The sequence below is a fragment of the Squalius cephalus genome, assembly GCF_949319135.1.
Source record: "Squalius cephalus genome assembly, chromosome: 13".
In the NCBI taxonomy this organism is placed as follows: domain Eukaryota; kingdom Metazoa; phylum Chordata; class Actinopteri; order Cypriniformes; family Leuciscidae; genus Squalius; species Squalius cephalus.
The window spans coordinates 26,297,708-26,323,008 of record NC_137134.1 but is presented as its reverse complement, the minus strand read 5'-3'; the positions used below and the strand labels follow the sequence as shown (position 1 = coordinate 26,323,008).

Here is a 25,301-nt window from a genome sequence, read left to right as displayed (position 1 = left end):
GCGCTCAGCGACGGAGACCGCCACGTGATCTGCGCTCTCTGCCTGGGTTTCGACCACGCAGCCCGCGCCCTTCACGGGCGGCTGCGAACAGTGTGAGGACTTGCCGATGTCGACCCTGCGGGCTCGACTCGCCATGTTTCACGATCCTCCACCTTCTCCGGCTGCCTCTTCCGGGCCGCGTAAGAAAAAACGCCGCTCTCAAAGGCCTTCCGAGCCGGTGGTTATAGCTGAGCGCTCGCCGGAGCCCCTCCCGCGAGCCTCGCTCTCTCCTTCTCCCCCGCCCTTCACCGACGCACAGCGGCCGGCCTCTGCCCGCACTGCCGTCGCCTCAGGGGATGAAGCAGACCAGCTGGTTACTCCCCTCTGTCAAGCCGCGCAAACGGCGCCGCTCACAAGGGATGTCAGAACGGACGGTCACGGGCTATAGCTTCCTTTACGTTACAAGGAAGCTACCCCCCCCCGGATGACGCACGCCCTCTCCCCCTCTGTTCGAGCCGCGCAAGGCGCCGCTCACAAGGGATGTCAGAAGTAGACGGTCACGGGCTGGCTTCCTTTACGTTATAAGAAAGCTACCCCGCGTCTCGGTCGCGCGCGTCACTCTCCGGCCACCTCCGTTTCTCACACATTTCTCAGTCCCCTCCTAGCTCAGGCGACTAGAAATATCTATATTGCAGTAAACGAGCCTGTTATACACGCACGCCTGCAAACAAACGATGTCACAGCACATAATGACATCTTCCCGCTCTCTCTCCCTTTGTTCGAGCCGCGCAACTGCGCCGTTCTCAAGGGATATCAGAGCGGACGTCACGAGCACCGGCGAAAGGAGGAAGAGAGAGTGTTTTCGTCCCGCTTAGGCCGGACTTCCTCCAATCCTCGCATATTTCTCAGTCCCCTCTAAGTTCAGGCGGCTGGAAATACTATTATTGCAGTAAACGAGCCTGTTGTAATACACGCGCGCCTGCAAACAAACGCTCGGTCATATGCTCGCACTGACTGGAAGCTCATGTGTGCCCCTGTGGCTCAGTGGCAGAACATTAGACTTCCGCACCAGAGACCCGTGTTCGAATCTGGCTCTGGCAGCAGAAAAACTTTTTTCTGCTTGCTTCTCTCGAGCTCGCGGCCAGCTTTCTTACATACAGAAAGCAAACCCGCATCTCACGGGATACAGATTTCTCAGTCCCCTCTAAGTTCAGGCGGCTGGAAATACTAATACTGCAGTAAACGGGCCTGTTTTAATACACGCGCGCCTGCAAACAAACGCCGAAACGAAACACGACGCTCGGTCATATGCTCGCACTGACCGGAAGCTCATGTGTGCCCCTGTGGCTCAGTGGCAGAACATTAGGCTTCCGCACCAGAGACCCGTGTTCGAATCCGGCTCTGGCAGCAGAAAAAACTTTTTTATGCTTGCTTCTCCGAGCTCGCGGCCAGCTTTCTTACATACAGAAAGCAAACCCGCATCTCACGGGATACATATTTCTCAGTCCCCTCTAAGTTAGGCGGCTGGAAATACTAATGCTGCAGTAAACGGGCCTGTTTTAATACACGCGCGCCTGCAAACAAACGCCGAAACACGACGCTCGGTCATATGCTCGCACCAACTGGAAGCTCATGTGTGCCCCTGTGGCTCAGTGGCAGAATTTTACTGGAGAACCGTGTTCAAATCCGGCTCTGGCGGCAGAAAATATTTTTTCTGCTGTCTTCTCCGAGCTCGCGGCCAGCTTTCTTACATACAGAAAGCGAACCTGCATCTCACAGGATGGTGCTTGAGTATTTATGAGCGTCTAAACATATGAGCCATCAAAGCATTTGCTCTATAACGCCGATGGTGTTACAAGTGTAGAAAATGTGCCCACTCCCATGTGCTCACTGCTACACACAAACACGGTCCCCATGGTAATGCGTTCAGAGCGCTCTCTCATAAAGCGGTCACACGCCGCTCGAGTAATAAGTGTAGTAAATGTGCCCACAACTCTGTGCTCACATCTACCTGTAACTCGCTCTGCCACTCGGTTACCCCGGGCAACAGCGGCTCAAGCCGAGGGTGTTATAAGTGTAGAAAATGTGCCCACTCCCATGTGCTCACTGCTTCACACAAACATGGTCCCCATGGTAACGCGCATAGAGCGCTCTCTCATAAAGCGGACACAAGCCGCTCGAGTACTAAGTGTAGTAAATGTGCCCACAACTTTGTGCTCACACCTACCCGCTGCTCGCTCTGCCATTCAGTTACCTCGGGTCGCACACCCTCTAAGCTCCCAAACTCTGGCCGTGTCATAAGTGTAAACTCTGCGCCCGCTCAGGTGCACGCGCACTCACTTTTAGACATTACAATCCCCACGCCGCTTTCGCGCCAGGGGTGTTTGTCAGCAAATCGCGCTCCATCCTCTGGGACCGAGCTACCGAACGCTGTACAGCCGGCCAATACTGTTTACCAGCCCCCGTGTTCGAGCACCAGCGGCGCGCACGCCGCTCCATCCTCTCTGATACAGGTTCCCCAATCCCGCGCAGCGCGGCGATCTGAACCCAGAGACCATTCGACCCCTAGCTATGCATGCGGAAGCATGGGAAGCTATTCAGGGCGCGTCAGAATGGGTGCTGAGTACTATAAAACACGGCTATTCGCTTCAATTCGCTCGTCGCCCTCCGCGCTTTCTAGCACAGACGGAGACGAAAGTGAGTTCAGAAGCTGCGCACCTGCTTCAAGCCGAAATAGCGAAGCTACTGCGCAAAAGGGCTATAGAACAGGTTCATCCTTCTCTAAGCGAGTCGAGCCTTTACAGCCGCTACTTCCTCGTACCCAAGAAGGACGGAGCGTTAAGACCTATTTTAGATCTGAGACATCTGAACAAAGCCCTCATGAGACGGCCGTTCAAAATGATCACAACCAGAAAAATCCTCGCGCAGATTTGCCCAGGAGACTGGTTTATCTCTCTCGATCTAAAAGACGCATATTTTCAGATCCAGATAACTCCCCGTCACAGGCCATTCTTGAGATTCGCCTTCAACGGTCGAGTATATCAGTACACAATCCTGCCCTTCGGCCTGTCTTTGGCACCCCGTACATTACGAAATGCATGGACACGGCTCTCGCTCCCCTGAGAAAACAGGGAATGCGAATACTGAATTATCTGGACGATTGGCTTATTCTAGCACTGTCAGAGACGGAACTTGTGTCTCACGGAACAGCGCTTCTCAGCCATCTGGAGGATCTGGGTCTCTCGGTCACTGGACCAAGAGCTCGCTATCGCCCCGTCAGTCAATTTCCTTCTTGGAATAGAACTGGACTCGGTGGCTATGACGGCCAGACTGTCGGAGCAGCGCGCGCGCCGCATCCGCCTCCTCGCCGCATCCCTCCAAATAGGCAGCCGGGTTCCGCTGAGGACATTCCAGCGTATCCTGGGGCATATTGCCTCAGCTGCAGCAGCGCTCCAGCTGGGCTTACTGCGCATGCGCCCGCTTCAACGCTGGCTGAAAGCGCGCGTGCCCCACCGAGCCTGGGCGGCCGGCGGCTTGCGAGTCAGAGTGAATCAGAGCTGCTTTTCAGCCCTGCAGCCCTGGCTGGCAGCCGAATGGTATCACACAGGAGTGACTATGGGAGTGATTTCACACCGGAAAGTTGTCTCGACAGACGCTTCCAACCTAGATTGGGGAGCGCTCTTCGAAGGCAGACCGGTCTATGGCCGCTGGTCAGACCAGGAGAATCTCCTACACATAAACTGTCTAGAGATGCTCGCGGTCGAGAAAGCTCTCAAACACTTCCTCCCATTCCTCCACGGTCACCATGTTCTAGTCCGCACGGACAATACATTGGTAGTGGCCTATGTGAATCGCCAGGGCGGTGTCAGATCAGACGCTCTGCACCCTGGCGGAACGCCTCCTCGTGTGGGCTCAGCACTCTCTGCGCTCGCTGAGAGAGCCGCGCATGTGCCTGGCCACCTGAACGAGGGCCCCAACAGACTGTCCAGGGACAGCGTTCCCCCTGGGGAGTGGTCTCAACACCCCCAAACAGTCCAGTCACTGTGGCGCCGTTTCGGCAAAGCGAAAGTCGACCTTTTTGCGTCAAAAGACAACGCTCATTGCCCAGAGTTCTTCTCGAAGAACGAGGACGCGCTGGCCCAGACCCGGCCCAGCGGCCCGCTGTATGCTTTTCCCCCGGTCTCTCTGCTGCCTCAGGTCATCAAGAGAATCAGGGAAGCGCGCCACACAGTGCTCCTCTTAGCCCCATACTGGGAGAACCAAGCTTGGTTCCCGGATCTAATACAGCTGGCAGACTCAGCCCCCTGGCCGATACCGGTGAAGAGAGACCTTTTCTCTCAAGCCCGCGGCTCGATATGGCATCCCCATCCAGAGCGCTGTCTCTGCATGCGTGGAGCCTCAACGATTACACGCTGATCTGCCAGACGGGGTCATGAACACGATCATACAATCTAGAGCCCCCTCTACGAGGCGGCTCTACATGTCGAAATGGTCAGTGTTTAACAGATGGTGCACTGCTAAGGGGCTCGATCCACAGACATGTGGGGTATCGCGAGTACTGTGTTCCTTCAAGAGTTACTGGACGCGGGCAGGTCCCCCTCCACGCTCAAAGTCTATGTCACGGCCATTTCAGCGCTCTCTGTTCAGATCTGGGCCGCGCATTAGGAAGGAACGAGTTCGTCATCCGCTTCCTTAGAGGAGCCAGGAGGATGAACCCCCCGCGACCCCCCTCGGTTCCTATGTGGGATCTTTCACTGGTCTTGGAGGCCCTGAAAGCGCATCCCTTCGAACCCTTGGAAACTGTGGATATGAAATACCTCACGCTCAAAACCGTTTTTCTGATAGCACTGTCTTCAGTCAAACGAGTGGTGGAACAGCTCTTTGTTTCGTTTGGCGGGCGCACCAAGGGTCTCGCCGCCTCGAAACACAGCCTGTCCAGATGGATAGTGGACGCTATTGCTGCTGCTTATGCGTCTAAAGACCTGCAGTGCCCATTGGGCATTCAAGCTCACTCCACCAGAGGCATGGCCTCGTCGTGGGCGTGGTCCAGCGGGATTCCCATTCATGACATTTGTGCAGCGGCAGGCTGGGCCTCCCCCTCCACATTTGTTAGGTTTTACAACCTGGATGTTCCCGCCTTGCAGGCGAAAGTGTTATCAGTCTAAGTCTCGCGTATGCCAGCCCACTATCTGTGCGCGGGCTACGTTGTGTGATTTAGCTCTACTGGTTGAGCTGCACTATGCAGGGAATTGTCAGTTCGGACCGGCCGTGCCGCTCCTAACCCCCTAGTGTGTGCTTATGTACGGCGCTAGCCCTCTTCGGGCCGCCCGGCTCTCTGCTATTACGTTCCCCGGGCTCTCCCTGGGACTCATTCAGTGGATGCTGGGCGCGCACGGCGTTGACAAGGGCGTTCCCGTAGCGTAAGCAACTACGCAATACGAGAGAACCTCTCGTAAGAGAACGTTTCGGTTACTCACGTAACCTCTGTTCTCTCTAGAAGAGGGAACGAGTATTGCGTAGCCCGCCGTGCTCGCACCACGAGCTCATTTCGCTTCATGCGACAGAAACCAGAGAAGCAGCCTCCGAGCCCTGTTTATATACGCTAAGCCACACCCCTTTTCGCGGGCTGTGACGCATTAAGCGCGCCAAGCGCGCTCATTGGTCGTGACGTCACGCCAAGGGCTCAGCGGTAGGCTGCTGCAGTTGCCGCAGGGCAGCCAATGGGCACGCTAGTAAGCTTGCCCTAGGTCTGCAGGCTGCCGCACTGCGTTGACAAGATTATAAAAATTAAGGATAATTTTTGGCTTCAGTATCTCGAGAAAGAAAGGCTTTCCCGTAGCGTAAGCAACTACGCAATACTCGTTCCCTCTTCTAGAGAGAACAGAGGTTACGTGAGTAACCGAAACGTTTTCGCAGAAGTGAGGAAACCTGTAGGCTTACAGTGGTGTTCTTTTTTTTGCATAAATTGGCCAGTTTTCTTTGGAGTTACTTGTCCTTTCTTTGTTTTTGATCCACGTTCAGGATTGATGTTAAGAAAGCGTCTAAAAGGCAGAAAAGAAAGAAAAAAAAAAACAATGAAATATTATGGACTGAGTTTATATATTTTGACAGAGAGAGACAGCACAAAAGATGTGTAAATAAAAACCAGATATCGGTTTTAACGACTAATTTGTTTGGATAAAACTAAACAACATGAAAAAAAAATGCAATGTTGGATGTTGTGATCAATAACTGATATTTCTTCTGCCCTGGTTAAAATACATCGACTCAATGTGTCTGTTTACAACAAGCGCACTGTCAACTAACTAAACTTTTGGAAGTGGGGTTGCCAGATTTAAAGTTTTATTCTACAACTTTTGTCTACTCATCACCAAGCTCATTAACAATATCATCCCGTCATCAGGACCCATCAGAGTATCAGTGGAAAGGCAGTCATAGACTCTCAGTTTATATAGAGCACACATTGCCAGAATCCAGCCCAAACCTTTGTGACAGAAATAATTTTACTTAATTGCATGCCTTGCAATGTGAATTGCATACATGACTACATGATAATGTTAAACATGACATTTACCAGACTAAAATGCATGTTTGCACCCAAAAATGAAAATTCTGTCATTATTACTCACCCGTAAGACTTTCGTTCATCTTCGGGACACAAATTAAGATATTTTTGATGAAATCTGAGAGGTTTCTGTCCCTCCATTGACATCAATGTCATTGCAACTTTCAAAGCCCAGAAAGGTAGTAAAAACATCAGTAAATAGTACATATAACTACGTTGGTTCAACCTTAATATTATGAAGTGACGAGATTACTTTTTGTGCGCAAAATAATCCCAAAATAACAACATTGTTGAATAATCTCTTCTTTTCTATGTCATTCTCCTACACTGTTGACGTAGTGTAAACAGTGCAGCGCTTATGGATTCTACATCAGAGCGTAGGCTCACTATTGGCTAGCTCCTGGGTCATCACACACGACCAGAGTCGAACAATAATAAGCCTACGTTCTGACGTAGAACCCAGAAGCGCTGCACTGGCTTTTTTTCAAGGCTTGCACCTTGAAATCTATAACAGAGTTTGCGTTCTCGTGCCACCAGGCACTGTTTTGTGCAGATGAGTGGACCGGAACGTGTTAAAGGATAACTCTTGCCAAAATGCAACCTCTTTTTGTTAATCTACCCGAGGCAAACTTTCGTTTAAAAGCATAATTAGGATGGAAACGTCACTTTTAAGTTTGACCGCATTTTCGTTTTTGGTCAAATTGCCTTTTGAATGGGAGTGCTTGGGGCATGACTATGATAGCATCAAAAATCGCCATTTTTAAAACACTAAGAAGGCTCGACACAACATGAAACTTTGCTCTCAGTATCACCAGGGGCTCTACACATGAACTCCAGCATGGAGAACATTGTTTGTGTACACAGAGTTTACTAAAAAGAAAGATTTTGAACAACTCACTGAAGCTGTGTCCGCCGGCATTTTGACGGTCAAAAATAGTCGATCTAATAAATTTATTCTAGAGCTGCTGTAAAGCCTAAACAATCTATGCTACTGTAATCTCCTATTATCTCTGTAAAGCTGCTTTGAAACAATCTATATTGTTAAAAGCGCTGTATAAATGAAGGTGACTTGACACTGTTTACACTACGTCAACAGCGTAGGAGAATGACGTGAAAGAGTAGAGATTGTTGAATAATGTCGTTATTTTGTTTTTGTGCACAAAAGGAATTCTCATCGCTTCATAATATTAAGATTGCACCACTGTAGTTACATGGATTATATAAACGATGTTTTGACTACCTTGAAAGTTGCAAAGACATTGCTGTCTATGGGTGGTTCAGAAACCTCTCAGATTTCATCAAAAATATCTTAATTTGTGTTCTGAAGATTAACAAAGGTCTTACAGGTTTGGAACGACATGAGGTTGAGTAATTAATGACAGAATTTTCACTAATCATTTAACTGAAAACAACTTGCACTGACATATCTTAAAATATGTGACTGCCACTGTTTTGTCTCAAGATGCACACCAGTAATGTTTTTTTTTTTTTTTTATTAGACATTTTTATAAAAGCTGCTTAAATACCCTAATTTTATTAAGACCTAGACCTGGCTTAAGCTAAGCCCAGTATGGAAACCATGGCCATATTGTTTATACCAGTTGTCAGCTTAATAAATACTGTCAAGACAAGTCACAATTCAGTCTAATATTTATATGAATGGCAAATATGCTAATGACTAACCTCTGAACAAACTCAAGGTGCTGCCTCTTCCTGTACTGCAAGCTGAAGTTATAGGAGGAGGCAAACAGCGCTGCCAGGCCAGTGATGAAGAGGCTGTGATCCTTCACACACACCTTGACCTTCCAAACGTAATGTCCAGCACTGGTCGCTTAGAGATTGATGACCTGTAATAAAAAAAATAAAAAAATAAAATAAAAAATAAAAAATTGAATGAATAATATAATTAAAATAACTATTGTGGGTTTCACTGTGGTTCGATGTAGTTGTCTATACATAGTTCTATGAATTAAATTTTTCACCTAAACATTAAAATTGATTAGGGTTAGAACGTTAAAACGCACTGGCATATTATTTTGCTTGTTTTAAGCATAAACTCACTTAATTTTGACTTATTCTTTCAGAAAACAAGCCAATTTTTACTTGTCTATTAAATGCTTCTTCATGTAAGAATTTTAGATATCTGGACTGGAAACAAGATAAAAAAACACTAATTAAGAAAAACATATTTTGCAGTGGGGTGAGTAAATGATGGCTTTTCATTTTAGGTTAAAGGGTTAGTTCACCCAAAAATGAAAATTCTGTCAGTAATTACTCACCCTCATGTTGTTCCAACCATGTAAGTCTTTCGTTCATCTTCGGAACACAAATTAAGATATTTTTGATGAAATCTGACAGAATTTTGACTCCTCCATAGGCTTCCAGTGTGACCGAAACTCACCGGCCCAGAATAGTTATTAAAACATCGTTAAAATAGTCCAAGTAACTACAGTGGCACTACATTAAGTTTATCATGCGACGAGAATACTTTTTGTGCGCAAAAACAAACAAAAATAACGACTTTATTCCACTTTTCATTTCCTTCTCTCTGGGCCTCGTAGTGTTTTTGCGCTGCGCGTCTGTGTTGCACGTCATCACGCAACACACACATGACCGGTGTCGGCCAATAGTGAGCCTACGTGGTGACGTGTAACACAGACGCGCTACGCATTGTGCGCAAAAAGACTACGCGAACCAACTAGAGGCCCAGAGAGAAGGAAATGAAAAGTGGAATAAAGTCGTTATTTTTATTTGTTTTTGCGCACAGAAAGTATTCTCGTCGCTTGATATACTTAAGATTGAGCCACTGGAGTCACTTGGACTATATTAACGATCTCTTTAATAACTTTTCTGGGCCAGCAAGTTTCGGTCACATAGAAGCCTATGGAGGAGTGAAACATGGCTCAGATTTCATCAAAAATATCTTAATTTGTGTTCCGAAGATGAACGAAGGTCTTACGCGGTTGGAACAACATGAGGGTGAGTAATTACTGACAGAATTTTCATTTTTGGGTGAACTAACCCTTTAAAACTACCCAATGTTTACATACCAAGCAATAAAGTGTGGACTCCACTGTGAAATGTAGATTGCAGGACATCAGCGTTGCAAATTCCTGAAACAATTTTTAAAAAGGACAACCATGATCAACAGAACCAAAACATAAAACATTACAGATTAATGAGATTTGTTGAATAATCTCTACTTATCTGCTTTAAGGATAACACCGTCTAACTTCTCTTTGAATGGTGGGAGTAGTTGTAGGACCATGGCATGGCAATCAGGAATACTAGCCTACATTTAAAAACAACATTAGGAACACTGATTTTCTTGTGCTAGCAAAATTCTGACAACGATTCAAAAGCAAGATCACAGAACTGACAGCATTTTTTTTTTTACCACACAGACTAACGTTATAACTGTGTAACACTACTTAAAAGCACTTAACGTTACATTAGCACTGGACCGTCATCAGATTACAAAGCCTAAAACGAGATATATATATCTCTCAAAAGCACGTCATGCAAATAACATGGTAAATGTTGCCTATTATGTGAAATGTCGAAGTTAACGTTACTTGGTAAACAGGTGTGGAACAGAGTGAATGCTTGCGCGGCCGCGGTAGTAAACCGCGTTCGCAAAATCAAACCAAATAAATTAACGTTAACGTACGTGGAAACAATGTAGAAATGCGAACGCAAAAATATATATTTTGACTTACCGTATAACTCATTTGAACAATTTTCCATCTTCTCAAACTCTAAATCCCACTTATCGTCACAGGCGCAGGTTAGATTATTCAGATGACAAATTCTTCCATCCATCTTCATGTAACGTTAATGTCGTCCATTTTCTGCTGCGCCACAGGCAACTAATGTTTGAAACACGAACCGAAGCTCACAAAATCTTAAAAATTGCTCACAGATTCGCAGACACTGTTTATCTTGATAACATGAATGATTATTCTGTTCAGTTGAATGAATCTCGCAGACAAATCAAGTTTGCCTGTAGTAGCTACTGTCTGCTCGCGAGTCGCGTCATTTGAACTGAATTGAGCCGCGCGAAAGAAATCAATCCCACAATGCAATACCTGGAAAATAATTCGCGATTTCGTATTTTGTTTTTGACCCTCTGAACTTACCGTTGGACGGGCAAAACTTGGTGATATAAAGTTGTTTGAGCTCAAACACATAATTACAATAAGATAGGCCATTAAAAAGTACAGTTTACTCAGAATTCATAATTAATGTAAAGAAATGACACATGTTTAAGTAATAAAAACTCAGTTTGTTTGAGTAGAAACTACTGATTGTACTTAAAAACTCAATTACAATAAGAAAGGACAAGAAAAAGTTCAGCTTAATCAGAATTAACAAGTACTGTCAATAAATTAGACACATTTAAGTAATATGAACTCAACTCTTTGAGTTGAATCAAAATCTGGGTTTACAGTGTATGTGACAAAAGAAGTATGTCTGAATGCACAGTACTCTACTCATTAAAGAGTATAGGCAAAAAGTCCCCGGATGACCTAATATCGTGATTCTGAGCACCCCTACTTCCCGCGGTACTAACTCATGGACAGTATGCTGCATAAAGATTTTATATTTAAATCTTTGGAATTTGAACTTTTTAATTTATTTTCCTCTAGATCACTTTACAGTATGATGGAAATAAACTTTTCTTAAAGAGTGTTGTATATCACTCTGTTAGCACCCTTATATCTATGTTGTATACTGTAATAGACATTGTCCAGCAAAATTAGGTTTTTGTAAGAAAAATGTTGTGAGCAAATGTAGAAATGTTTTTTGAAAACCTGTAAATATGTCATCACTTTCTTAATATTCAATCAACACAAATTGCAGTAAGATAATATAGGCTGTCTGATGAAATCTGTATCTGACATGGAATTTAGATGTATTTACACAGTTTTATGCAGCTCAAAGGTGGCACAGTAAGTGCATTTACATAGCAATTTCAATTGCATACTAAAAGATTATTAAATGCAACAGTGAAAAATATGAAGTTACATGTAACAATACTTTCAATATGAAAGACCGCCAGTAAGTTGCGGCAAGTCAGCCATAAGCCGATTTCATAATTATATCATATACATTAACTCAGTTGCATTGGTCTCAGTTTCTTTAAATTTGGTGGCATTACTGTCAGCCCATCATAATTTCTGACTCAGATAAACTGAACAAATCAAGCGAACATGCGTTCAATCAATCTGTTAATTCAGGATCACCAACTGGGTAGGATCCAAATGGGAGCCCAGTCTAGCCTAATGGTCCAGACAACTCCAGTCCTGGCTGTATAATCAAACAATAGAAATGAGAAACAATGCATGCGTCAAGAAAATGTATTGCATCAAAACCACAGGAATTTATGCAATTAAGTGCAGTACCATGAACTCTATAGGCCTACCCATTTTAAAGAATGTAATAGGTGTATATTTACAGAGGCCCTTCATAAACCCAAATTCATAAACTTTTTGCGCATTTACACTTGACTAAACATTGGTCATTCACCCGCTCTGCACCACACAGATTTAACTCTCACAGATTTAGCTAAATAAAACCGTCTGGGTGCAGATTAATATTTAATATTTCTGATATAAATATTTCTGTGAAACTTGTGAAGTTGCACAGAAGAAAGCCCAATCTAGGACCTGCTCTGTACAGTTTAAGAAGCGGTACGCAGAGCCATAGGACTATTATTTTGTTGAACAGACCTGGGGAACTACTGATGACGTCACAGGCTCAGATTTGCTTGACAAGTCGGCTGAAAGGGGCGTCTCATGACCGCCCACATGTGCAAAACGGATTTTGAAGTAATTTATCCATTTTTGAAAAATCAAGCCGAAATCTTGTTTTTTTTCAGTTTTAGTTTTTTTTGAAAAAAACGAAAAAACGAATAAAGGTGCGTTTTCTCGTTTTTGCTTATTTCATTTCAAATTGAAATTCTGTTTTGTTAACCCGATTGAATCTGATTGTACTGCTGTCATGGCCAGGGCGCTCCCGTAAAATAGATTTTTAATCTCAGAGAGAATATCCTGCTTAAATAAAGTAAAGTAAAATAAATAAATAAATAAATAAATAAATATAATAGTATATCTCCCGTTGCTACTCTCAGCCCTAGCCGTCACGCCCATGGACCGTTCAGATACCGCACATTAAGTTGGAAACACTTCAAAAGGTTTAAAGTGGTCATCTGAACGCTTGAACATTTGGGAGAAGGGAATGTCGCGTTCTTTAATGATCCGCTGTCGTCATGTATTAATGTTTTGAAATTGAAATGAATGTGTTTTTTATGAATATTTTGTGAATATCAACTTATTGTTTATTAAACTGTTGTATTAAAATAAATAATGTCAGGATCGTGGCCTGACAGTCTTGTCAGTTTTGTCCATGTTCAATGTTTGTATGTTTGTCTTGTGCCTGAGCACATGGCTTTGTCTGTTTGTGTTGGCCATGTGCTCCTCTGTACCGCCTCCTTGTTTCCCTTTACCACACCCCCTTGTTTAGTCCTTGTCTGGTCCTTGTTTCACTAATTGTGCTCACCTGATCCTCATGTGCTCTGGTCCCTTTATATTGTGCTCCTTTCCCTCATGTCTCTGCTGGTTTGTTGTATATGCAGTGGATGAGATTCTTGTTTGTCTACCATTCTTTAAGACAGTGTTTATTGCCAGTTCTAGTTTTTGCATTTTATTCTTTTGAATTTGCTTTAGTCTTGTTCCAGTCTTTTGCTCTAGGTTTCTCAAGCTTTATTTTTTGGTTTCTATTTTGATTTGGCCTTTCTCTGTTTGTAGCTTCAGCTATTTATTCCTAGTATTTCTCTTTGTTTGTAATTATCTTCTATTTTTCAGTTAAATTAGTTTATTTATTTTCAGTAATCGCTGTGCTGAGTCAGTTTTTATTTTGTTTTGCTTTCTCTTGTTGTCTTGTCGTGTTTGTTCCTGTCCTCCATCCTGATCCATCATGGCTGCTGCTTTCAAGACCATGCAGAGAGACTGATACAGCTTTGGTTGCAGTTCAAAGTTTCCAGCCTATGGTTCCTCAAGCTACTGCCTGATCTCCAGTCATTATCTGGTGCTTCTCCATCTCCATGATTCAGTAAAGCCTTGCCTGGGTTGGATCTCATCTGTCTTCCCTTTCTCCTGTTGACTGCCCTGTCCTACTGTTTGGATCATCCTCACACTTAACCATCCCCATTGTGCCTTGTCAATAACTTCAATCCCTCCCTTGGTCATTCTGCATCTGGGTTGTCTTTCTCCCTAAGACTGCTGTGATAAACCTGACAAATATTACATAGGCCTATACAAATAAATATATGAATATTATATTAATATTTTCTTCATGTGATATTGCTTAATTATATAATATAAAAGACAATCTTGTGTAGTGACAATGCATATCTTGAAATTTGTGGGCATTTATATTAATTTCGGTGGCATTTCCGACCCTGTGCAATGCTATTTGTACTTGTTACATCATAAGAAGGATGGTGTCTACTCTAATATTAGTCTCTCTGTTTATCTGAGGTTTACTGCAGTCCGCCGTATCCAGATCTGATGAAGGACCTGCGCCTGGACACGACGACAACGCAGTCCTGAAGTGTCAACTAGTCTCTCCTCTGTGAAGGCCTCCTTCCCTTCCCTTTACCTCAGTACAGATAAAATGTTGTCGAGATAATTCCGGTTCACGTGGCTACGCAGACGCGACACAATTTCTGTATTATAAATTTAAGGCCAGACAAGTAGTTTGAGGGTTGATTTGTAAAGGACTACACGCCTGTGCACATATACATTCAAATGCGCATGCTTATGGACTGAACAAGTAATGCACATATGTGCGCAACGTCTACGTTTCCGCGGGTTTAAGTTTTTGAGTTTTGCGCAGAGATGACGGATAATCGTTTGCGCCTTCGAACCTATTTCAGGGAGTGCGTTCTCGAGACACCAGGCACCGTTTTGTGTGGATGGGCGGCCGGAGCGCGTTAAGAATTTTCCTGTTAGAACGGTGTTGTGTTAGCGGCCCCTAAGTTTATAATTAATGATCTTTGCAACGGAAGTGAATTACTTTAGCTGGACAATAACTTTATCCTAATGCTGTTGTAAAGCCTAAACAATCTTTTACGGTAATTTCCTAAATAAAGGTAATTTCCTCTGTAAAGCTGCTTTGAAACAATCCATATTGTTAAAAGTGCTATATAAATGAAGGTGACTTGACTTGACCATTTTATGCTAACGCCAGAGATATTTGTATTGATATTGATACTGTAGATTTAGTCATGGTTTAATTTGACAACAGTGACAAACAACACCGAAGCTTAGGGTAAAAACTATCATTACCTGGCCAGTGAATGCAGATCAGTGAGACATGAATGCTGCTCCGCTAGTAGTAAGTACCAGGGTCATTGTGTCAAAATGATTTACGACTTTGACCTTTGACCTTTTGACAGGTTGAACTTCCGGTTGCCCTTTTGATAGGTTGAACTTCCGTTCTGGGGTCATGGGATTAACCTATTGACCCGGCTACCCATCGATCATGTGGTTTTGACCGAAGCTTTTGCCCTATGACCTAGCTAGCCCTAAATCACAGTTTTGACGGTTAGTTTTGACCTATTTTAATAAAACAGATGTTTTGAAGTCGGTGTCAGGTTCTAGTTATATGGGTTTCTGTCTGGTTATGTGGTGTGTGTCTGGCGTCCCCGGCATTGCGCCCCCTCGCATGCAAGCTCTGACATCTGAAATGTGCTGTGCAGTCACTGTGATGAAACGTCACACAAACACATTCCTTTCAAAATATCTACTGAAACCAATTATTTTAGTTTGAGATAAACAAAAATAAAATCATCTTACATAAAACATACTGTTCTTTAAAAGTGTATAAAATATATAATATAAATATCTTATTGATCCAATTGTTTTAGCTGAATAAATAAAATCATCTTACATAAAACGTTCAGTTCTTTTTAAAAGTATATAATGAAATACTTCAAATCTACCGAACCAAATGTTTCAGTTTTAGATAAACAAAAGAATAAAAAAATCATCTTACATTATTTAGAGTTGAATAAGCTCTTAACACATCAATGTTCATGGATGTCCACAAAAAATGAAATGTATGAAACGGGGTCACAGCTCCATCTGTTGGTTTCTCTCTGAATCGGCGATCAGAATGAGACATGGTCAATGTTTTGTTAGGGCTAAAATGATTTTCAAAGTTTAAAAATGTTTTAATAATGTAATACATTATTAAAAGTTGTAATAATGTTTTTAAAAGCAATGCATTATTAAAAGTGGTAAAACAAAAATACTTCTTTCCTGAATGAGCTCACCAGCGCACTCAGAGTGGCGCGCGCGCGCGCACGTGTCTGCGTGTGTGTGTGTGTGTGTGTGTGTGTGTGTGTCATCAGGGGCGCGCGTGCCTGCATCTATGCGCGCGTTCTCTCTGTCTGAGTTCTGACCCCCCTCGCATTCCAGACCAGTGAAAGTGAGAAAGGGCTAAATATCACACTAACTAAAGTTGAAAAAAACATTCTGTTCTTTTAAAAGGAAATGAAATGGTTATAAAAAATATCTTGCTAAAATACTGAAACCAATTTTCAGATAGACAAAATCCATCGTTATGTTTAGAGAGCTGAACGGGGTGTTTTCTCATCACCTTTATGACCTGCAGCGCTCCAAAAACAGTCCGTATGTGTGTGTGCGTGCGTCTGGGTCCTGTAAATTAGCGTGCCACCGTTCACTCTCGTCTGAATTTACTTCAAATCATAATCTCTTTAAAAGATGTTGTTAATTAAAACCACCCTATCTTATGCAGGAGTAGGGTGTTTCTGACAGTTTCTGACGTTTTTTATCTATGAATTACGGTTGGCCCAGGTCGCCTGTGCCCACGAATTTATGGTGACAACGGGTGACCTTGCTCTGTTTCCACGAATTGTACAGGCCCATTTCATAGAACAAGGGCTCCATCTAGTGGTCACTCAACAAATTTGTATATATTGAAAAAAGTGTATAAATGCAATTTGTCCTGTTCAAAGCATCACTAGCCCCAAAAACTTTTTCGGACGACTCTCTGATCTGCTACCCTCTCCAAGACAATGGACCAAAGTGAGTATTTTCTCATTTTATGCTATGCTGTTTTATTTAACCCTTGTATGGTGTTCGGGTCTGTTGGACCCGTTTTCATTTTTTATCAAAAGAAAAATTATACAATTACAATTTTTTTCAAACTGAGACTCATTGGCCTTGGCTCATTTTCTGTGAGGAATATATATCAGAACACATTTTCAATGAAAACACACTGTAGAGAGAGATGCGTGTGAGAGAGAGATTGTGTGTGAAAGAGTGCAAGAGTGAGTTTTGTGTTTCTACTCCTGCCATTCCCACACGAGGTTGCAATTCTTAAATGTGATCTAACATAGGTAAAGAGAAAATATTAACCATATATGCTGTTTAGATTGCTTGTGATTGGGATGAAGTAAACATCTGTTGAGTATTTTAACAACATTTTTGATTGTGTTGAATTAAAAACCCAAAAATGCAGCGGGTCCACCAGACCCACGAACACTGGCTGAGTAACAAAAATATGAACACCACACAAGGGTTAAAAGTTTGTTTATACAAAAGGGGAAAAAAAGACAGTATAATTAACTTGTGTTTTAAACATGGATTATTGTTTCATCTGCTGTAACTGTTGATTCATATAAATTATGCTATGGTGTTTGATCTGTTGTAACTGATGATAGAGATATTCATTTATCGTATGCTGGTGTTTTAAACCATATTACAAGTATGATTCACCAGTGTTTTAAACATGGATTATTGTTTCATCTGCTGTAACTGTTGATTCATATAAGTTGATATGATTCAACAGTGTTTTAAATTGCAGACATATTCTCAGACTGAACGTGATGTGTGTTTATGCTTATTATTGATTGCTTGTTTTATATTTGATGCTGTTGCACTGTTACATTACACATTTTTTCACACTTTTATCCAATTATTCATGCAAAAAAAATAAAAATTGCCTTCTTGAAAACCTTGTAAGAATATAGACGCAATATTTGTTTTTTCTTTCAAGTAAATCTGTCTCCTAATAGTATGTTGATGTGAATATCTTAAATGTAAAGTGACTCTGTTTACATGAGTATTGAATGCTCTTAGTGTTACTCTGATATTCTGTGTTCATACAGGAGTTATAGATGATTTACTGTCTGAAATTTGTATTCATTCAACTTGTGCCTCTTTATAAAGATTCTAACACGCATAACAATTTTCTTCAGTTCTCTTTGTGTGAAGACTAAAATTTCATAATTTCATATTATTTTCAGTATTGTTGTAACTTTTATTAATGTTCATAATAAGTTGTATTAAGTATCTGTATTATACATTTTTATATGTATCTATAATCATTTGTAATCATTGTATTTTGTGAATCATAGTGTTCTTGAATACATGTGTGTGAGAGAGACATTGGGACAAGCTAGACTGCATGAATACAGGGGTGAGAGAGTGAGTGCGGGAAGAGTTAGAGACATGGAGTGTGTATGCAGTGTATGAAGTTTCCACCGGGATTATTCCATATGTTCCTCTTGTAATGTTGTTTTGGTCAGTAGCATATAAACTGAACCTCTTTGTCCAGAGGACAGAGATGACATATGCTGGAATGAAGACCTTTGTTTGGTCCATTGTCACTCTCTCCTATGTCTTCATATTATGATCAAATAAATAAGAGATCTCTTGGTGTCTGGTCATGTGAATTAAACAACAGGAGAAAAGCATAATTTCTAACTACATTTTGGATGGGTATTATGAAAATAAATGCTTGTTTTGCCATAATTGTGTTAAATAATTAGTATGACTCTGAGAGACGTACTGATTTATATTGATTTGAAACTCTTTATTTGATTATTGCACTTATCGATGATGCCAAGATCACGTCAATACACTGAAATATATGTGTGCTACACATTCCATGTTTATGAGTTTCTCATGATTTAAAAAACAAACTAAATATTTTGTTGTGCAAAGTGGATAACAATATCAGACTAAAGGAATCAAAAAGCATCATTTAATTCAACAAATGTAAATTTTATTTTATTTGAAAGAGTAATACAGTGTAAAACAAATGCCAATACAATGAGCAATATCATTTGTTAAGAAACAGAATCACATTGAGTTTGATCATTGATCTGTGATTAAACACGTATAAACCACCTCCGTCATTTCAGAATTCTGTAAGAAACACAAACACAAAAGGTCAAAGGAGAAAAACAAACCTGATGATTCAGATGCAAAAACTGCAAGAGCTCAAAATTAATAAATGACAGAAATTTGCTGCAAATTCAACAAAAGATATTACAGGTTATGACTCAGTGTTTCTCACACTGAATGATGGTCTTGTGTTTATATATAATGGAGGGTCTTTGGGCCCTATATACACTCAGCACAATGCAGCGCCAGGCGTAATGCAAGTGTTCTTTGCTTGTTTCAGTTATCATTTTCACATCCTGAGCCATGTTGTTTAATAGTAAATGCATTTGCGCCCATTTGTTCGCCCATGGGCTGTTGGTCTGAAAATCAGGTGTGTTCAGCCGCATTGTTGGCGCATTGCTAATTTGAAGCAACAGAAATAGACTGCGCCATTGACCAACTGAAACCTGGTCTAAAGTCAATGGCACAATATTTTTTTTTGTTAGTCTATTTAAAGAGTGTTAGTAATGTTTGCATAAAGTCGGGGTCCACAACGAGCCAACACTCTGCTTATTACACACACAGGGATGTGCAGCAGTAGCCTGACTACGTCAGACTTCGTACTTCCGCTCAATTTCATTTCGCTTCTGTACTTAGTCTGAGACAGCTTCAGAGCTTTCTGTTTGCCACCGGTCTGGAAACAGCCGGGCCAATCAACGAACAGAGGGCGGGCTGAGAGCCGTGACGTACACGCTGATTGTACCGTGGATGCGTAGATTTACTTAACTTAACCTGCAAAAGTCGTTCACAGCCATGTTCACTCCGGTATTTCGCTCGATGGTTTTGTTTTCGCATCATACATGTGTTTACAGTGAAAGTTAAATGCGGCCGAGCATGCGCATAACACACGCCATAACCAAACGTTATGTGATTGGCTTACGGGTAACCAATGATTTTAAACTTCAGACAAGCGCCCCCTAGCAAGAGAGAAAACACTTCTCTGTTATGCCATTCCAGACTCTGTCTACGAAGCAAAGTGAAGTAGCAGAGTCTGGTATTACCAGGCTAGTGCAGCAGACCATTTGGGGCAAAATGGCCATGGTATAATCTCAGTATTACATTTTATTCTAGGCCAATTTGAATTATAAAAAACAAAACAAAAAAAATAACTGTATTTAATTTATCATATCCATATCATATTTTTCATATCCTGATAAATATTGTCATACAAACAATGTTCATATTGAAGGCTATGAAACAAACATTGCAGTCTATCTATTATGTGCAAAAAAGGGGTCAAATCACATTACATTCTAACATTGTAAAATTACAATCTAAAAACAAAATAATGCTTAAGAAGATGTTAAATTCAATAAATAAAAATTAAAATAAATAAAAACTGCTATCATAAAAATACATTTGTAGGTTTGAAATTCGGCCTAGCACATATATGTTCACCAACAACAACAACAAATATTTTAGCAAAATATATTTATATTTTAATGTTAATGTTATTTTGGTCAGAATTATTGCGCTCATATTCTATTGCGCTCCAACTGTTTGACAAGGCTCCACTCCTGACAGTAAAATGGAAGTATTTACTTTACTTTAGAACATTTACAGATGGAGAATATGTCCGTGAAATGTAAGTTGTGCACTGAGGAAATTATTGGATGTCACTTCAGCTTAAAGATTATTAATAAAGGTAGGCTATGTTTGTTTTCACCAATCGCTGCACAAGTTAAAGGGACAATATGTAGGTTTTTAGGTATTTTATTATCTAAAATCAATATTTTTATTCATAAACATGTCCTCAATGGTGTACAAATACCTCTGCTAATTATCTGACTTATATTATCTTTATATACATGGGATGGGTAGGTCCACGGGGGCTTCCATGTAGTTCCGCCATCTTGAAAAACTATAATAGCAGAGAGGGACAAAAAGTACTAGGCCAACGCGTTTCCACAACGCGTTTTCGTTCAGAGCCAGCGTCACGTGACTGAAACCAGCAGAAGCGGAGGCGCAGAGCAGTGAGAAGGTTCTTGTCACTGGCGCGGCAAGTTTAAAAGTCTGCACTGTACGGTTATTTATAATGGAGGACCATACATATGCTGAGTCACAGGATAAGGAGTCCTCAGCGTCGAAAAAGTCCAAAATAGGCCGTAAAAGGAAACGTGACCGGAGATTACAAAAAACAAGGGTTAATGTCAGGATAGCTAATGCAGGAGAAAGCTTTCAAAAGAGATGCTGAAGATGCCTGCTTTCTTCTCGACAGGTAAGTCAATGTTACGGTCTTAATTGCAAGCTTTTTTCATTGCTTGGTTGTGTATTTTATTTTATAGACAGTAGAACACGGACTGATAGTGACCTCATAACAGCCACGCCCACTACAGCAGAGACAACCAATCAGAACAGTGAAAAACATCCCAATACTGTAACAGAACTGTTCCAAATCTTTCAAACAGGTTTAAATAGTTTTGGCCTCGCTTCACAGACTAAAATACTAATTTGATAATACTAAATTTCAATGATATTTTAATGTATATTTTAAACATATACTGTACATGTAGATCATGCTGGATTCACACAAAACAAATTGTATATAGTAAGCTAAGTAATAAAGAGAATCACTGAACTCCCAGGCCAGGCGAGTGAGGTTTCATCAATAATATGAAGATGACATAAAAGTACACTGTAATTCTCTACCGCAGTGTACTGCTCTTTTACCTTTAGCACTGACACACAACTCGCATACGAAGTGGTGTTATTTTTCTTTACAGAATGTTCGAGCACTTGTTTAGTTCGATCTACTGCTGTATTTGGAAATATGTCCTCCTGTCCTGAGATATAGAGAAATACAAGCTGCTCAAGGACACACAAAGAGTAGGATAAGATGCAGTGTTGCTGGATTCACTACTTTATTATTTTTACAATGAATCAGTGTAGAGTGGAAATCTGATTTAAAGAAAAATAATGCAATAGTAAACAGGAGCGAGACGTTTGTCCACTCAACAGAAACCACATTCATTTGGGTCAGTCTGACACTAAACTAACCTGAAATTAACTCAGACCACAGCAGTTTCACTTTAACTCAGAAATTGAGCTACAAGAGTAGAAAAACACTTTGAACATAAAAATATGTATTTTCAGAAATGTCCTTTTTAGCTGATACATAATGTTGCTTATAATTCCAGTGGAATGTATGAAGGCCACACTCATTCACACTCTTTCTCTCTCACAGACACAAACATGTCTTCACAGTTTTTTGTTCCGGAAGTCCAGTTTCCTGTGGAACTGTGTCTGTTTCAGCCTGCAGAAACACCCTGAGCTATTATAGGCCTAACGTTTTTACCGGTAAAGAGTACGAATGAAATAAGCAATGTATTCAATTTATCAGTGCTATTTACTGTTTAGTTCATGTCAGTAGTGTCTATTTAATTTACATGTACATTTACCGTCAACTGCATCGGCATGTTAACATCAAATTTCTTTCTTGAGTTAATAGCAGAAAATTACATTCCCAAATTTAAATGTTATTTTTGCTTTGAATGAATGAATAAACAACAAACAAATAAATTAATCAAATAATTTAACTTTGGAGGATTAGGAGTAACACTGAAAAATTGAATTAGTTATCAATTTAATAATTGGAAATAAATAAATAAATGTAAATAGACAAAATAATGATTGTGAATTTTGAATTGTTTCTGTAATTTCAGTTTCAAAATCTATTTAAAAATACAAATTAATTAAAAAAAATAATGGATTGTTTTCAAAGTGTTCCTATTATGCTATTAGGTTCCTAATTGTGTTTTGGAGTCTCCAACAATACATGCATTTTCTCATATTATACATTGTGTCACAAATGGCCTGTTGCAGCAACAGCAAAGATGAGATGAGCAAGATCTATTCACAGCAGTTTTTTTATTAACGGCAAACCAAATAAAACTAAATAAAAGAACTCAGAATACTCAGAATCTCAAAATACAAACATAACCACTGGTATAAACGTGCGAGATCAGCTACAACTACAGTGTAGATGATTGTAGACATTGTTCATGGACAGCCAATAAAGACCATAGACTGGCATTACACACTATACGCAGGTTTGTAAAAGGGAGTGAGACTGGAATTACTGACGACTCTTTCAGCCAGTTCAGAACGTTTACTTTCACTAACAGCTATATTACACACTACATTACCTTATTTGAAAAAGCAAAATAGGGGCACTTAAAAAAAAAAAAAATGAAAACAGGATTTTAAATCATTTTATTTAATCCAAGTTTTGAAATGTATCCAATAAATGAAAATAAATAAATGAAAACAGAATTTTAAATCGTTTTATTTAATCCAAGTTTTGAAATGTATCCAATAAATTAAAATAAATAAATGAAAACATAATTTTAAATCGTTTTATTTAATTCAAGTTTTGAAATGTATCCAATAAAACTATACAATAGTAAATTTATAAATAATTTAGCTTAAAAAATTTCTTAAAAGACATTTGCCACTTGCTTTTATTTGTCCTTTTGTCAAGCATGAATCAGTTTTTTGAAAGTGCCCAACACTACTTTATACCAATGTTGTAGAACTCGAAACTGAAAAAGACCGGACTTGGACTCAAGCAGTTTTTTCAGGAGCCTGGACTCGGACTTGCATGAGCTGGTCTTGACTATTGACATAAAAATATAGTCTTGGACTCGGACTTCAGTATGAGAACACTGCTTTATACCTTGCGTGTTGCAACATGGCAACACTACATAACATGGCAGGCAAACAAGAACTTATTTAAAGAGAGATTGTAGATGCTTTTACAAGCTGGTCCATCAATGAGAGGTTTTGGTCATTCAGTGACTGAATCTCTTAGCAGGATAGTACAAACTCAATACTGACTCAATGGTGGATCTGAAGACTCACTCTTCCTCACGCAAAGTTTTTAGATAGCAAGCAATAATACTTACAATTGACAAATGAAAATCAAAACAAGTTAAAATTGCTACTGTGAAATAAAAGTTTATTTATGGGGACATCCAGTGTTACAAATGAAATTGTCAAATGAGAAGATAAATAATTTAGAATTTTGGCAAATGTTGAAATGTCTTTCCCATGTTCAAATTTGCAGAACTATCTTTAAACTTCAGTATTAGAGGAAACTCACACTTTTAGCAGCGAGTCTAGCTGTGTTTATTTCAGCAGAAACACCCTGAGCATCAACACATGTACTGTTTTTACAGTTATTTTAGAGTGAAGTGTCAAGATCTGCTCTTTTGCTCCTGGACATCTAACCATAGCTCTTTTTTTTCTTCTTTTGTGGCTCAGAGCGTGTGCAAGGGCCAAAGTTGAAGCATTTATGTTTAACCTTTTGAGCGATACGACTATGGTCCCACATGTGGATTTATTATTTTTGTGCCCTTGAGATTTTAGAATGTACATGAATGTGCAACCATATGTAGAAATATTGTAAATATGCATTTTATAAAACTATATAAGTGTTATACTGTATAAACTCCTCCTCAATTATACAATGAATTCTCAAATTGTAGTGTAAACTCTAACATGAATTGTCTTACCGCTTTTTGTGCATTTCTTTTGTAGAACATTGGATCAGCGTAAGTGATCTCTTCATCACGGGTCTGAACTGTTTGAATAATAATGACAGGCGTGTTAAAACAGCAAAACTGTAACTATTTCTTCAGATGTAACAGCAGTGTGAAACACTTGCCCTGTTGGTCTGTTTTTCTGTGTTTCTTGCAGATCCAGAAGATCCCAACAGCAGCAATGATCATCAGAGATCCAGCAACAGCAGAAGAGATCGGCACTATCAGAGACACTGAGACTGGAGGAGGAGAGAGAGACTGCTGGTCCGATTCTGGAAAGATAAAGAGAGACAATCTGTCAGTCTGTCCTTAGTCTCAGTCTCAGACACACAGTCTGTTCACTGACCCTCTGATACAAGTCTGACCAGCAAAGAAAAAAGCAGAAAACAATTGGCCATATTATGCAACAATGCACAACTCAGTATTAACTTGTTTATTGAACTGTTGTATAAAGCAATATCACACTCATAATTGTGCTGTTGATGTGAATATCAGCTTCATAAAACTCTTCATTCTCACTTTCAGATGATGAAGGACTTTGTGGAGTGGGCGGATTAACTGGAAGATGTTAGAGAAGCAGAGATGTGAATATATCAACAGTGAGAAGTCTGCTTTAATGTCAGTGTTAGTCTCATCACACACTGAGATCAGTGCTTATACTCACAGCCCTGATTTTCACGCATAACAATGAATTCAGATTTAAAATATAATACATTCATTTTGGAAAAATAAATAAAATACAAAATCTGAATACAGTGGCTTTTGTTTGCCATGGTTCTTAAGCACCATCTATTCTCTTTCCTAAAAGATCTTTTATTCATTTTACACCCTTCCTGACTGATTTATATAATCTAAACATTGTGCCATTATTAAGGTGCATTAAAGAGGACTTAAAACATTGGTCATTCAGTGTCAAATAAACCAAATTTCAGAAACTTTCCCTTCAAATTGTTTTAA

General features: G+C 40.6%; 1 protein-coding gene and 1 long non-coding RNA gene across 2 annotated transcripts in view; both read right to left on the bottom strand.

Annotated features, from left to right (window-relative positions):
* Positions 1 to 9,755: 9,755 nt before the first annotated feature.
* Positions 9,756 to 10,547, bottom strand: LOC307170381. Its single transcript, XR_013823366.1, has 3 exons — positions 10,264 to 10,547; positions 9,996 to 10,027; positions 9,756 to 9,831 (listed from the first exon to the last, which is right to left on the bottom strand). It is a non-coding gene; the product is annotated as an uncharacterized lncRNA (long non-coding RNA).
* An 8,077-nt stretch (positions 10,548 to 18,624) lies between these two features.
* The window catches only part of LOC307169771 (uncharacterized protein), a 28,114-nt gene continuing 21,437 nt past the window's right edge, over positions 18,625 to 25,301 (bottom strand). Inside the window, exons 5-7 of the mRNA XM_079890584.1 lie at positions 24,470 to 24,616; positions 24,318 to 24,385; positions 18,625 to 18,786 (exon numbers count right to left, since the gene is read on the bottom strand). Of these exons, the coding sequence (XP_079746710.1) occupies positions 18,736 to 18,786; positions 24,318 to 24,385; positions 24,470 to 24,616 (266 nt within the window). The 3' untranslated portion in view covers positions 18,625 to 18,735. The remainder of the gene's footprint in view (positions 18,787 to 24,317; positions 24,386 to 24,469; positions 24,617 to 25,301) is intronic.